Genomic DNA, 14,903 nt, shown 5'->3' on the forward strand with positions numbered 1-14,903 from the left:
GTATCCTGCGAATAATATATTGTCAACGCAACAGTTATTTTCGTAACATATGTGTCTATATATGTTTAGGTCACGAAGAACGGGTGTTTCTGCCGCCACCGTTTGGGGATTTGGGCTTGAAGACTGTCCCCTCCCTGTACACGCGATCTCGGTTGCATCCTACCTGTGGGTGGGCGGGCCGCTGTCTTCACACAGCTGCCCGGCGGGCTTGCCTACCCAGCGCCGGTGATATCATAGAGGTTGGGCCGGGGAAGAGTGACGTAATCACCAGTGTCAGGATTAAAGGTAATAATTAAATATCACAAATCAAACTTGTAGAGATAAAAATATTTATGAGTACATCATGTTTATGGAATCTCTTTACAACTGCAATACCTGTACACAAACCCTAAAATCAGAAAGAAGGGAGGGAAAGATAAAACAAAGCTCGCACAAAATAATATTAGATAGAAATGGGTCAGATCTTCTAGTGTCAGGGTCAATAGAAAAATTTCTTGCATAGAAACAGATAGGCACGGGTTTGGAAAGAACACATTTGACGGAATGTATCAGGTACTACAAGACACCAATCATAATAGAAAACCCCCAAAATTGCTCCAGTATTCAAGATAATCACAATTCAATTTAATGTGCACCAAAAGTAAATAATATAAACTTCCTGCTAATCATGGAGGTAACTTCTTTTGACTGAGTCAGAAGAACTTTTATACCTTAACACTGAAGGTTTCAGGGCACAAGATCGGAAATTGTTGTTGAAATGTTCAGTATCATTGTAGGTACAGTTCAGGCATTTTCAGAACACATCTAGAGGGTGACAGGTGTCTTGCACAAAACAAATAATTTATAACAAAGTTTACAAAAACGTGCTATGAATTAACAACAATTATTGGAATAAGGTAGAACAAAAACACATATGTGTGACTGCTTCTTGAAAACTTCTTCTCATGTAAGGAAATCTTGATTCAGACAGGAAGACAACTTGGAAATTCCAAACAAATAGAAAAGAAACAACAGGTGACTGTAAAAAGACTGATACACCCTTAATGCAGTAACTGAACAGTGACATGTAGCACAAAGAAAAACAAAACAAAACAAAAACAATACACCCAAACTAGGTATATAATAACTTGCTTCTTTTTTGAGAAATGGAAGAAAAGTTACATATAATAAAAATAATACCAAGTCACCAAATATGACAGAATGTGACACAATTCTTTTATGATTAATTTCAGGTTTGAAATTATAATGGAAAACTGAGACATATGATGGATGAGAATACTTTTCTCTGAGCTAAATTGACATGTTAACCGAACACAACCAACATAGAAGAAGACTAGATGATTTCAGCCATACCAAGCCAAAAATAAACCAAACCAATGACTGGTGAGAGAAACAAAATTTAAAAATACTATCAGCGCTAAAATTAACAAATTAAATTACAAGCTCTTCCTTTGCTTCAGGTAAACAACACTTTCCTGACATTGGGTAAGAAAGTATAACAAACGTCTTATTCCACCACAAGATCGTAAATAATACAATTGAAATTAGCAAAATTTACAGATATAAGGCTTGCTGCAACGAAAGTAATAAGAAATCACAGATTGCACTCAAAAAAGGGAGATTACAGTATTGAGTGACATAAGTCAGAGAGGACATGAGTGAGATTCCTAAGGGCAAGGCACAATAGACTGGCAGTATTCATGTTCCTGTCAAGTTCAAAAGTATTGATAATAAATATACAGATGAATTGAAGACCAATTACACTAGACAGGCCATTTTTACCACAAAATTTTCCAAAGCGAACTAAATACAGTTGAAAGCAAGCTGTATTAAACATCTTTCAGAACGGGTGCTTTCATATTATAAATGTATGATACAGTAATATCATGAGATAGAGGAAGAAAATACTGTACAACAAAAACGGCAATGACTAAAAAACAATGATTACAAAAGCAACGCTGAAATTTTACATTCCTTATAAATACATACTTACATAGGCTTATGTATCATTTGATATGCACTTCCTAAACCTGAAGGTAACATAAATAATGAATACTTGAATGCTATTTAATAATACAGGGATGTGTCAATATTTCCAGAGGAAATGTATGACTTTTGAGCAGCAATACATAAAATTGGCAATATCTTTGCCAATGGGTGTCCTCGGTTTTACATATATCCTGTAGTTTCAGAGAGAAAGGGGAGAGGAGGGAGAAGGGCTATTCCAAATGCTACTTCAGGAAAATATAAAATTTTACCATGGCTTTCTAATGTGAGTCCCCAGTAAAAAAGATCGAAGTACATAGCTTATGAAGGATAAATGTTATATTTATTTGTATTAGAGCAACTCAAAAATCTACTGCAGTTCTTGAACCAGATCATGGCTGTATGTAAAATGTCAGTGACCTACTCTGAATAAAATAAATAAAATAAATAAGGTTCTTGTACAGAGAGAAAAGTTACATAAGTTCTTATGAGGAGAGAAGTCTTTCTGAAAGATAAATTCAGTCTTAAACCATCACTTTAAGAGGGAGAGGGATTGAAAGAGAGCAAAATATCTCATCTTTTGTCACAGTTACTGTCAAGCAGCAGAAATTGAGTAAACGGCATCTTTGTAATAATTGATTGAGCAGAAAAAATTCAGAAAAGGACAAACAATTTTTCTGCTCTGCCAGCACTCAGAGGATGCATACTCAAGTTTTTCTTCACTTTAAGATAGAATATTTTGCAAGGAGTGCATTATGTGGATTGCATGTAATAATGGGAAGAGAATGCAGACAAACAACAATAGACAACTATAATGATTGGGTTCCTTCTTTTGCTTCTCCTCATTCATGGACAGAAACTGTCTTGTAGGTCTGCAATTCAAAGAGAGTATTGCGTTTCATTTCAAAGATAATGGGAAGACACAGTGAAGGTGTTTGAAAGGAAACCAGATTTACCTCATTACTTTTGCTATAAAAAACCTGATTTGCATGCACTTATACCCATAGGCTACATACAATAGCAGGCATATGAAAGGCTCCTCCTGATTTCTCTGGGTGAAAATGAAGCTGTCAGTTTAATACCCTTGCAGACATCTCCTAAAAATTATTGAGAAAAAAAAGGGGGGTTTCTTGCAACTATTTTACCCATGAATGGGTACACTTTTAAACCAAATGCTTCTTCAGAACTTACATAAATAATAATTTTAAAAAATCTCTTAAGTCTCAGAATAAATGTGTGCCTTTACACATGGAAAGAAAACACTGGTTCACATGCATAACTAATCATCCATCCGCAAACATACAAAAACACAATCATACTTACATACATTGATACATACATACATACATACATACATACATACCCTAACATAGAAACACACACTAGGTACCATCTAAAAACACAATTATCACATTCAGACATTCACACTTTTCTTGACATACACACATATAAAACAAAACAATTCTCACAATGGGCATTTAACCTACATACATTACAAGTCAGTTCCTTCTCATTATCAGTACAATGACACTCTTGATCACAACAAATCTCCACAAGGGAAACAAAGTTCACCTCTTGAAGAAGGTATAAAAAATAATAAATAATTTATTTGACTGGGAGCAGCCATCATATGCAACTATCAGGGTGCTGGCTTGAAACAGATTTTCGTGACTTGGAGGACTTCTGGTCACACTTATTGGCAGGATCAGCACTAACCTTACGAGGATTTCCTAAGGTTACAAGGGCAGATGCTATTGCTAAACCAGCTGAAAAGAAGTAAAAAGAAAAAGAAATATTTATCAGACCTGTTCAAACACCACTGTACTTGCACTAATAAATTTCAAGTTACCAGATTGTCCAGGAGGAGTGTAAATCTCACCACCTGTTGGCAGGCGAATGAGCAAAGAAAGAACAGCAGCTCTGTTACCACAACATGGTTCCAGGGCTATAGGACTAGGTGAATCCTGAAATAGAGAATATAACAACTATGTAAAAGATAGAGTAATTTAGTAATTTGACAAAATATTGGTTTACTCATTGAGGACAAAAATTTTGTGATCCTTACTTCTACATCTGAGTTTATTAGTTCAATTGTGTGGATATATAAAGGCTTCTTTCAGCAAGAGATAACTCAATCAAAGCAGAAACCGTAACAGAGTACCTTCTAAATTTTTGATTTTAACATACCTGCCGCGACATTTTCTTTCTTTTCCTTAATGAGGCAACTGATGAATGTTGAGTATCTGCATCAGTATTGGCATTCTCATGAAGTCTTTCACGTCTTTCAATTTCTACCAGCACCTGGGAGAAAGGACGACTTGCCATTTGCTCCATTTCAGCAAACATTCTCTGAAAAGGGTAACATAGATATGTAGATAGATACAAAGGTATATCTAATCTCTGGATTAAATTATCACAGAAAGAAGGAAGAAAAACTGAAGTCAATACCTGGCGCCTTCTGTACATATCATATTTCTGTTTGATTTTCCATAAAATTGCAGCTACCAAGAGTAAAAGAAGGAAGCACCTGCCAAGCAGACCAAAAATAATCTAACATTAGACAAACATTAACTCACTAAAAAACGTCATCTTTCTATGTATACTTTATTGGCTTACGTAGAAAAAGTGATGAAAAACTGTTGAAGGTTGAGTTTTGGATACTGGGAAAATGAGATCTGAATCCACAATGGGGTGTGAAAGTCATAAACATAAACATAAAATGTTGTAAGGGTCACATTCTCCTCTATTCCAAAATTGTGTTCTGCCTTTGTAAAACGAGTGCGGAACGAGGTACAATTATGATCAACCAATATTTGCCGCTCTCCTTCTTTTGCTAGAAAAGATAATAGTCAGTTAGCACAAAGCATATGATAAAACTGTCAGCCAGGATTATACATTTCAGTCATATTACCTGTTTTGATTGTTATGTTCATTTTTGCCATGACAGAGCAAGTAATACTAAAATCTGCGTCAATATCTGGTTTGGGAGGACTGTTTTTAAAGTTAATTTGGGTATAATGTCTATCCTCTTTCTTAGAAAGATTAAAAGTAAATTGATAGTCGATAGTAAGATCGTAAAAGCATGAGCCGTGGTTAGTGGGATCTCCATGGTAATGATTTGCTGTGTCACATCGCTCACAATGATCTCCACTAATCCCCTTTGTTGTACAAAAACACTTCCCGTTTTCTTGATTACATAAGGTTCCCTGGTCATTGCAATCACAAGCTGTAAACGTAAAATTGATTGACATCTCGACTGCGGAAATGTTCACAGGAATTATTGCTGTAGGTGAAATTGAAGATGCTTGTTTTACTTACGTCCACAGGATCCACCATTTATTGCAATACCATAATAACCTGGTATGCAGCGTTCACATTTTTCTCCTTGAGTCATATTTCCACAAGGTTGATTGCATAATGAGGTGTTATCTTGACAAGTGCTGTGTCCATTACATTGGCAAACTGTGGTGGATAGATAAACAGAGTTTTATTTAGTAGTTGTTCTTCATTTCATAAAAAGTAGCTGACAAGGTCACATAACGTAAAACTTACGAGGACAGACTGTAAAATACCAGTTGCGAGCAGGACATGTATACTCATGGTCAGGTCCCATATTGCCACCAGGGAAACAAGTTCCCAATCCAGTGCCAGAGCCATGATCACACCATCCACAAGCAGGATCATCACGACATTCAGCACAGGTCAAATAAAAGCTACAGGATGATTTACCTGAAAAGAATACAATATCAATATGAGCATTTTTAGTGTGGATTTTCAGGCTGTTGAGGCAAAGAAACTAAAAATACTTCTGGTCATCATTACACACCTGACACCGTCGATCTGCATCTAGCCTGCTGTGTTGTCCACTCACGACACTGCCCATATGGGAAAGAAGTTGTGTATGCATTTTTATCAATACATCGACCTTCATTTTGGCACCAAATACACTCTTCACGGGTGCAGTTAAAACATGACTTTAGGTCAGCACATTTACAAAGTTCTTGCTGTGACTTGAATAAAAAATACACACAATAGATTGAAATTGACAGAAAAATACGCCCAGCGACAAAGTGAATAGAAACATTGTACCGTAAGTCTCCAAATCATAAGCTTTCCATGCTCTCACACTTACCTGCTGAGAATCAACAGAGCTGTTGCAATGAACTTCATACTCCCAACGATGACATGAGTTAGGAGGAGGCGGACAGACAGATGAATCTTCAGGCTCACAACGGTCAAGAGATCTGACAGGCTGGAAGCAAAATTGTTTAAAATTTAAAGGGTAAATATTGTTTGAAGGTGCCATTTATTCAACTGTCAAGTACGATATAGAACTCACCTCCAGCACACTAGTGCTGTATTCTATGTTGTTGCTGTTTACAGGATGAGAATTGTTGCAGCCCTCTCCTCGGTAGCTACACGTGCTTTGACCTTGACACCAGTCACATGAGTAAGATGTTTGGACACAAGATGCACAATCTGAGTAAGTCTTGCAAAACTCTTTATGCATTTGGGCTGCAGCTGATTTAGCAGCTCTCCCGCCATCGGGGCAAATACTGAAGATTTAGAAAAAGTATTGAATAAGACTTGGAAAGTTCAATAAACTTGCAAGGGAAAAACAGTATAGGAGCATTAACAACCTGAATCCATTGTCATGTTCTTCTTCATCACGTCCATCTGAATGCAATACCAGCGGCCTGTTATTGAAAGCAGTAGAGGCATTCACACAGTTTTGATCTCTTTGATTCCACACACATTTAACGCCTGTTCGAAGGTTCACGCAAGCGTCTTTTGTATTTTGACTACTACATATACCTGGAGTAAACCTAGACAAAAAAAATAATAAATTGTGTTTAAAAATGATTTCAGTACATGATAGATTGATGTTTAATTAAAGAAGTCTAACTAACCTTAATATATCAGACAACATCTGACCGTCAAAGCCACCATAAATATAAAGAGCTCCCCCAAAAATTACAGCAGAATGACCAAACCGGGCAAGATCAGCTTGCGACAAACCATGTGAGGGCAGTGGCAAGGACACCCATGAATCACATAATACATCATAAGCCAAAAGATCTGAGGAATAGCATTTAGCCCCATGACTGTGAGCAGTATCATTATGTGTGTTGCCACCAAATACCAGCATTAAACCTCCTGATAAAAATGAAGCTGTGTGGAGGAAGCGTCCAGAAGGTGCAGCCATCAGAAGTCGCCTAAAATAGAACATAAGACATCAGAAAGAAAATAATTCCTCCCACAAAATGGATTGATAGAAAACTGGGATCTGAAAACCTACCACACTCTACTATTGGGGTCATAAGAGTACAATCTGTTACTCAAAATGAGAGAATTTTCAAAGATAAAACCACCATAAACATAAATTAGTTGAGTGAGGTGATCTAAAGAACTAGAGTGGCCGTAACCTCCTCGAACCGGATAGCCCCGAGTTTTCACAACGCTCCATTCTCTTGTGCCTGGATGAACAAAGTAAACAAATCATTTGGAATAAATGAAATCCTACACTTCCTTTGCATGAAAAAATATTTTAAAAAAATTATTATTACAAGCTTTCTTACCAAATACAAATTCTTGTACAGTGTGAAGATGCCCATATCTCGGAGAATGGCCAAATATGACAACCATTCGATCAGATCTCTGAGATTTATTAACAAGAGTTGCAGTGTGGCCTGCTGACTGTAAAGGGCCTGAAATTAAAAAAAAAAATCATTAAAAGATACTTACTTGTACTTGTATCTAAAAAGTCAAAACAAGATGGATTTCAGAAATCATATTGTTCGGAACTTCTCAGTCATACCACAGGGAAGGCTACTGTTGCCTGTGATGTTGCAGGGATCTGAATCTACTGTGATATTTTCCCACGTCTTCGCATTGACATCAAAGGCCCATAGTTCTGATGAAACTTCACCGGTTACTTCAACACCACCATACATAAACACTTTGTCCTAAGGGGGAAAAAACAAAGCAAAAATGTAATACTTCAGTTTATGAAAGTGAACTTACACTGTTGTGATCAGGGGGAAAAATAAATGGAGTCAAGTATGAAGTGCTTTTTCTATCTAATGAGAGCTTTCATTGGCTAGGCAGAGCAAGACAAAGGGAGCAAGCCACTTTTACAGGGAATTCCAAGAGGAAGTCAAGGGGACAGATTAAGAGGGAAAGTGCTCTGCAGAAACCTTTGCATTAGGAGTAAGGCTGTCATAAAAAAGCGTTTAAGTTTGAACCAATCGGGTTAAATGTCAGTAGAAAAAAATGCTAATCACAACTGTAAAACAAGGACAAATTGTTAACTATATGCAACAAAAAAGAGGACTTACCCCAAACATCACACAAGAGTGCCCGTAGCGAGGACGAGGTGCATTTTTGTACTCCATCTGAGGGGTTTCCCACACTTCGCCTAAAATTTTAGAAATATGAGTGATTTTAATGTTCACCAAATCTCCCATAAAACAATACATATTCAATTTTAAAAAAAGAAGCTTGAAAGCCAAACCATATATTTTTACCATTAAAATCATAAGTATACAACATTTTTGCTCTGTGATAAGATTCTCCACCAACTATGTACAGTGAATCTTTCCACACTACAGCACAGTGAGAAGCAGACCCCTCAGGCTGTATATCCTTTGGATGCAGCACTTCCCAATACCCCTGATCTGCTATTTGGCTGCAATCATCACCTGCAGAAAGGGAAAATGTAATTTCAATGCTGTTTACGTTTGCTGCAAAGTTTTCAAATAAATTACCTCTGAACCTTCCGTAGCATTCACATTGACGCCTTTCAAGGTTGCAGTAACCGTGGTCATTGCCACTGCAATTATTTGGACACTTTGGAACATCACAAGCTGGGCCCATGTATAGAGCATCACATAGGCAAGCGCCATCAATGCACACACCGTGTCCCGAACAGTTTGTATGAGAATATCGACTGGGACAGGAATTGAACCTAGAATGGATAAACAAAATCATGTTATGAATATGATACGACACTCCATAGAAATTTATTAAAATATTCACAAACCTGTAAGTGATGTTAAATCCTGTCATATTATAGGCTACATCACTGTAAAAGTGGATGAGGGCAGAACCCGAATGAGCTACAATTTCTGGTATGCGCCTCACACTATAATTGCCTTTATACATCAGTCCACTAATAAACAACAGCAACAAAAAATAATTAAATAACAAACAGCAAACATTAGAAAAATCCACTTTTGAACTTTGTATTTAAAGATAGATTGTACTTACCTAAAGACACCTAAGAGAGGTGAATGAACACTATCACCATCAAATATATAAAGATGATCCCAACCACATTCTGTGGCAAACTCTTCAAGATGCAGATGGATAGAAGTGTTTGGGGTGCCACTGTCCACCAGCCAGCTGCACTTGACATCAATGGAATAATTTCCATATCCATCATGAATAGTTCCCTGGGGGTCTGACAGTCTACACAAAAATACACACTGAATTAAAATTTGTATAAAACCCAGTGACTTTGACCAAACTAGACAACAAGACAAAGGAAAGGTCTTATGAGTATGACACACTTTTGTGTCGGATTGAAAGCCTAGATTTATTATATAATAAAAATTGTTTAAATAAAATTCTAATGATATACAAGAGTAGATTTACAATGGGTATGATTCAAAACATAATAGCTCAAGAAGAAAATTGCACACTACAAAATAAATTCAATTCAAAATTATCTCCAATTATTACAACAATATCAGGTACCAACATGCGATACAATTTACATAAGATCTAAATAGGAGTTTAGTTTCTTAGGCAAAGGCAGCATATTGAAAGAATATGATTAAATTAAGTAAAGCAATGGATCCAGTCAACCAAGGCAGTTGATCTGAAAGTAGGTCTCTCAGAGTAACATAACCACTTCTCTCTTAAAACCCACAATACAAAAATTAATGAAATGAAGAGACCAAAGTCAGTTTCATTCAAAAATTAAGTTAAGAAATCAACAGGCAATACTGAAAATGTGCTGTTGGCACTTTTGAATCATTAATGCCAAGGAATACCCATCACAAAATGTCAATAGTTACTGGCTGCTATCTCACAATATAACCTAAACATCATTCATTTTCGACGTATTTTGAATGGACGGAGGTGGCTAGTCCGACTAAAGCATCAAATAAAGCAAATATAATATGATTTAAATACTTGATGACATGTTATAGGACGAAAATCACATAATTACCTTACTTTCCCACCGCAAAACTGACAAGCAGACCCTTGCCATCCTTCGTTGCAGACACAGGTACCATTCACACACTCCCCATTTATACATTGTACATCACTGCAGTTAAATTTGCATTGCACACAAAAAGAACAAGAAAGAACTAAACATAGACACACAATGGTTTGTCCAAGGTCCCATTTTCGTCTGTATTTTGATTTAAATATAAATAAAAACATCTGCAGGTACGCTGCCATCTTGAGTCAAGCATTTCCGCGACTGTTCATTTCGTCTTCGTCTCGGTCGCGGCCTCGGCAAATGACGTCAGCTGCCGCATAGGGCTGCGCTCCCGCAGTCGTTCGTCCGGTAGATTTGCAGTTTCATTGGGGGGGAAGGAGGGGTAATGTACGATACAAGATAGACGTAACTACCGATAATGGTTTCTTAAAGGGGTGAAGGTTCCATAATGGTTTCATGTTAGTTTTCAGAACCAGAAAAGCCACATAGGACGCGTTCCGAATGCAAACACACAGTCATTTGTTCTCGTCGTCTGCTGCTCCCGCGACCGAAACTCATTTAAATCACTGCGGGTTGCGGGGCAAGCAAACGGTGGCTGGTGTAATGCAAAGTAATTAGAAGTCGGAAACTATTCAGCGGAAGAATGAGTACCACTTGCTTTTCGAATAAAAAAACTCCTTGACTTGATATTTGCATGATTGTAGCACACATCCTTGCGCGTACTGTGATAAAACTTTTCTTTCGTCTGTGTAACTATCCAAAAAGAACATGACGCAAACCACAAACACCTCAAACAGGAAAAAATGACTAACCATGTGGGTTCTTTTTCTTTAAAAAAGGTGTAATCTGGGGATAAGGGTGGGAATTCCCTATCGAGGGTCCGATAATTCTACCCTTTCAGTCCAATTCCTCTCGATTCCTTATTGTCCCGCTTTACAACGATAGACATTCTAAACTTTTTTTTTTTTTTAGAAAGGGGTTGACTGTTTGTTTATAGCGAATTGGACCTCCCCATAACTCGGGGCACGCCCATATCCTGCGCCCCAACACGATTAAGATTTTCATTATTTCTTCACACTTTACAGTTTTGTTCATTTTCAACATTCCCAAACAGTTACAAGGGATTTTAAGCGCTAAGTGAGCGAGCGAGTGAGCTCTCTAATCGCGCTGCTGTGCGCTGGGGTCCCTGCCGGCTGGTAGAGAGGTCAATGCACAGAGATTTGCCTATCTACAAGGGGTTTGTGGAGTAGAGTGCCTATCTTTCAGGCGGCTCATCTCAATCCGCACAATCTAGGCACCGCGGCCATTTCGTGCTAGTATGATATGGATTTAAAACGCTGTCTCTTCTCTACGCGAGGCATCCGATGAGCTGTGGTCGGCTGTATGACCGCGCCGCGACGCGGGAGCTGGGAAGGGGAGGAAGAGGGGGGGGGGCGGTGGAGCTCGACGGGCCGGCCGAGGTCATAACGTGTAGGCCTGGCCGGCCGGCCGGCGCCCGTGGTGCCATCGGCCTCGGCCACGGGGCTCCGGGGCTCTAGCGGGGACGGGCCGGGCCGCAACTGCTGCCGCTGGGCCTCCTCCGCGCTGGAGTGAGGAGTGAGTGGTTAGCCAGTTGAGCGCCGGCCGTCACGGGGAGCGGAGGTGACCCACACGAGACCGCGCTACCCGCGCTGCAGACTGGTTTAGGCCATAGGCGCCTCGAATTCCGTTCGCCAGGTTGTGTTTTGTCGTCTGCTAAGCGTGTTGTTGTTGTTGCTGCTGCTACTGCTGTTGTCACCACCATTGCGGCCGTGGTCACGCGTCTACTGCTGCTTCCGGGGAAGATGCGAAGGTGTTGCGGCGCAGCGAACGAGTCATCTTTAACGTGAAGGATTTTTTTTGCGTGGGCCTCGCCGTACAGCCTGCTCCTGAGCAGTCAGCATGAAGATCGCCACGGCGCTCCCCGTTAGCGTTGCTCTTCTCATCCTGGTGAGTTGGACCGAGACGTGTTAGATCGGCGGCCGCCTGCAGCCCGTGAAGCAGTGCCTGTGCGTGCCCACTGCTGCCCCCCTCGGACACTGCCTACCACCAGGCCTGTGGACGAGGAGCCCGGTGGGCGACAGGCCAGCCATGTTGTCTGGGAGATAATCCCCGGTGCTCTGCGAGGAGAGGCTGGCGACGTGACAGGTAGGCGCGAGCCTGACGTGAGCTACCGCCCTCCCGGCCACCGCCGAGCCGAGTGCCGAGCGAGCGCCAGCTCCCCTGCTTCCCTTGCCTCCCTCTCCCCGTCGCCCCCACGGCCTGGCCTGTCACCCCCAGGTGGGTGCCCGAGGTCCAGGTCTCCTGGGGAGGGTCCGTAAAGCACTGCACACGCCCCGGCCACAGGCCCCGGCCGCGGAGAGGAGGCTCTGTTGAGCTCGCCAGTGTAGCACTATTGCCAAGGTTGGTCACGCTCTGGTGAACTCGCGGCCGCAAACTTGAACTTGCAGTCCTTGACTGTCCACGACGGTCGGCCCATGGTCTTGACGGCTGTACTCACACAGACTAGAAGGACTCAGCCCCCCCCCCCAACCCCTGGCCTTCCAGCTTGCAGGAAGTGGTCATTGGTATCGGGCCGGGTGTCGGCGCGGCGTAACGATCGGACAATAACGACGTATTGCTAAAAATTATTTTCGTGCACATAGATCGTGACGTCAATCGGCGTCGCTGTGCCTCCACCCGACCAGGGTGACTGCCACTGTACAGTGGTAGTAAAGTGTGGTACAGTCCGCGGACCTGGAGTCAGCTGGCATGGCCGCGCTGGAGAATCAGAACAGTACGCACTGTCCCGGCGCTCTCCGCTCTCCTCCTGCACGGCCTGTGCCCAGCTGTTCTAGATCTCCTACGCGTTCGTCGTTGCACGGGAGGGGGAGGGACTCGCCCTTCGCATGTAATGAGTGTCAGGAAGGGTCGTCCTGGACTGGAGCCCGGCATGGCGCGGCGGTGAAAGCCGTCACGGTGCCGAGCGAAGGAGTCCTCCTGGAAGAGGCCGGCCTACTTTCCATGCACCGCGCGGCAATGACCGGAGCTCCTTCTGGCCGGGCGCCCAGTTTGGGTACCGGCTTCGACTTTATGCGACCCGGCCCTAGAAGATTCCGAGGAGAAATCGTCGTCAAGCGCGTCCTCTGGAGTGAGGCCCGGGCCGCGGGCGTGGGCGAGGCCTTATCACTCGCGTGGGCTGCTGTGGTCGGGTTCGAACCTCGCCGAGGGTGTGCGGGCCGTGCGCCGCCCATTGAGATGGCGATGGCGGAGAGGCGACGAGACGAGAATGGGACCCCGCCACAACGAGGATCGTGCAAGTCGCAGCACGCCTGGCCAGGATAGGGGGAGGCGCGCCCCGCCATGGCTCCGCCCCGCCGCCCGTGTGGGAGACTCTGGCCGCTCACCTGCGCGGGCCGGGCGCAGCGGGCGCGTGACTCACAGGACCTGACGCGTTCACCGCCCGGCCCGGCCCACCCACCGCACGACCGCGCACGACACAACCCCGCGGGCCGGCGCAGGCTGGCGCAGGCTGGCGCGTGTCTGCTGCATTCCGGCCCCTCCGCGCCCCTCCACCTGACCGCTCTCATTCTGGTGGGCGGAGGCCAGGCGGAGGCCCGCGACAACGACCCCTCTCCCTCTCCCTCCGGCTCGCCTCCAGTGATGCAACGGAGGCGCGTGGGCGGCGCCGGGCCGGGCCGAGGGGCCCCGCGGCCCCGCGCGGCAGACAGAGAGAGAGAGAGAGAGAGAGAGCGAGAGCTCGGCCAGGTGACTGACCGGTTGCAGCCGCGACAGTGCGACAAGCCTTCCACGAATAGTTAAGGAACGGGTCGTCGAAGACCCCGCCTGCCCTGCGACGCCTGCAGCACGCCGCCGCCGCCGCGCCTGGTGCAACTGCACCGCGTTCGTCTTTGCCTGTACATCGACCAATACCAGCAGGTCAGAGGTCACGGACTGCGCCAAAATGGGAGGGCGGGACGGGCGGGGACTGTCTCTTGTTGAGTTAACGACCACAAACGAGCGATTATTGTGTCGCACCTCTACTTATCGGCAGGGGCCGGCGTGCCTGCCCGTCGCCAGCGCGGTGGGTGGGTGGAAAAATAAAAAAATATGAAGAAAATAAAGATACCCCCTGGGAGGCGTGTTTGTGCACCCCGGTTTGCGGTGGTCTCTGAATCACCCCGGCCGCGCGTCCACCACCTGGCTGGCAATCTCGTGCGCGTAAAACTGCCCGTGTGTGGCTTGGCGCCGGGAGGGGGGAGGGGGGTTACGCCCCCGCCCAACAGCCGGCGGCGTTGTGGCTATCACCTGCCTGTTCACGCACAATTAGTGGTGGCGCCAAACGCCAAACATTTTAATTGCCGCGCCCATCAACGCTCCACGACGGTCGCGCGCTCGCCGGTCGTGAGTGAGAGTTGTGGGCTCGGGGCTCGGCCGGCACCGAGTGGGCAGGGCAGGTGGGCACCCTGTGGCGGCTGCGCAGGCACTAGGCGCTAACTTAACGTTAGCAATATCTGCTAACTACGATACTAGCCCATGGTCATGAAAATGAAGTTGTTTATCGAAACGTATAGGTTGTACAGAGACCGGACGTCGCTGTCTTGCGGGTTTGACTTCTATATTCGCCCGTAATGGACGTAAACCTGGTACCCGGTCATGCGCGGTATAAGGGGGAGGGGGGCGATCG

At 43.7% G+C, this 14,903-nt stretch overlaps 2 protein-coding genes across 2 annotated transcripts in view; one reads left to right on the plus strand and one right to left on the minus strand.

Annotated features, from left to right (window-relative positions):
- Nucleotides 1-312: 312 nt before the first annotated feature.
- Nucleotides 313-10,498, minus strand: LOC113202552 (attractin-like protein 1). Its single transcript, XM_026416827.2, has 22 exons — nucleotides 10,223-10,498; nucleotides 9,256-9,456; nucleotides 9,029-9,157; nucleotides 8,754-8,953; nucleotides 8,514-8,687; nucleotides 8,325-8,404; nucleotides 7,805-7,952; nucleotides 7,566-7,694; nucleotides 7,286-7,463; nucleotides 6,897-7,202; nucleotides 6,627-6,812; nucleotides 6,326-6,542; nucleotides 6,119-6,238; nucleotides 5,813-5,996; nucleotides 5,539-5,715; nucleotides 5,305-5,448; nucleotides 4,898-5,212; nucleotides 4,603-4,819; nucleotides 4,435-4,513; nucleotides 4,174-4,335; nucleotides 3,836-3,950; nucleotides 313-3,752 (listed from the first exon to the last, which is right to left on the minus strand). The coding sequence occupies exons 1-22, from the start codon at nucleotides 10,456-10,458 to the stop codon at nucleotides 3,613-3,615; spliced, it is 3,837 nt and encodes a 1,278-aa protein (XP_026272612.1). The 5' UTR covers nucleotides 10,459-10,498; the 3' UTR covers nucleotides 313-3,612.
- Nucleotides 10,499-11,744: 1,246 nt separating this feature from the next.
- The window catches only part of LOC113202541 (uncharacterized), a 10,684-nt gene continuing 7,525 nt past the window's right edge, over nucleotides 11,745-14,903 (plus strand). Inside the window, exon 1 of the mRNA XM_026416808.2 lies at nucleotides 11,745-12,187. Within this exon, the coding sequence (XP_026272593.1) occupies nucleotides 12,140-12,187 (48 nt within the window). The 5' untranslated portion in view covers nucleotides 11,745-12,139. The remainder of the gene's footprint in view (nucleotides 12,188-14,903) is intronic.

Source organism: Frankliniella occidentalis, unplaced genomic scaffold (genome assembly GCF_000697945.3).
Source record: "Frankliniella occidentalis isolate FOCC.00 unplaced genomic scaffold, Focc_3.1 Scaffold296, whole genome shotgun sequence".
NCBI lineage: Eukaryota > Metazoa > Arthropoda > Insecta > Thysanoptera > Thripidae > Frankliniella > Frankliniella occidentalis.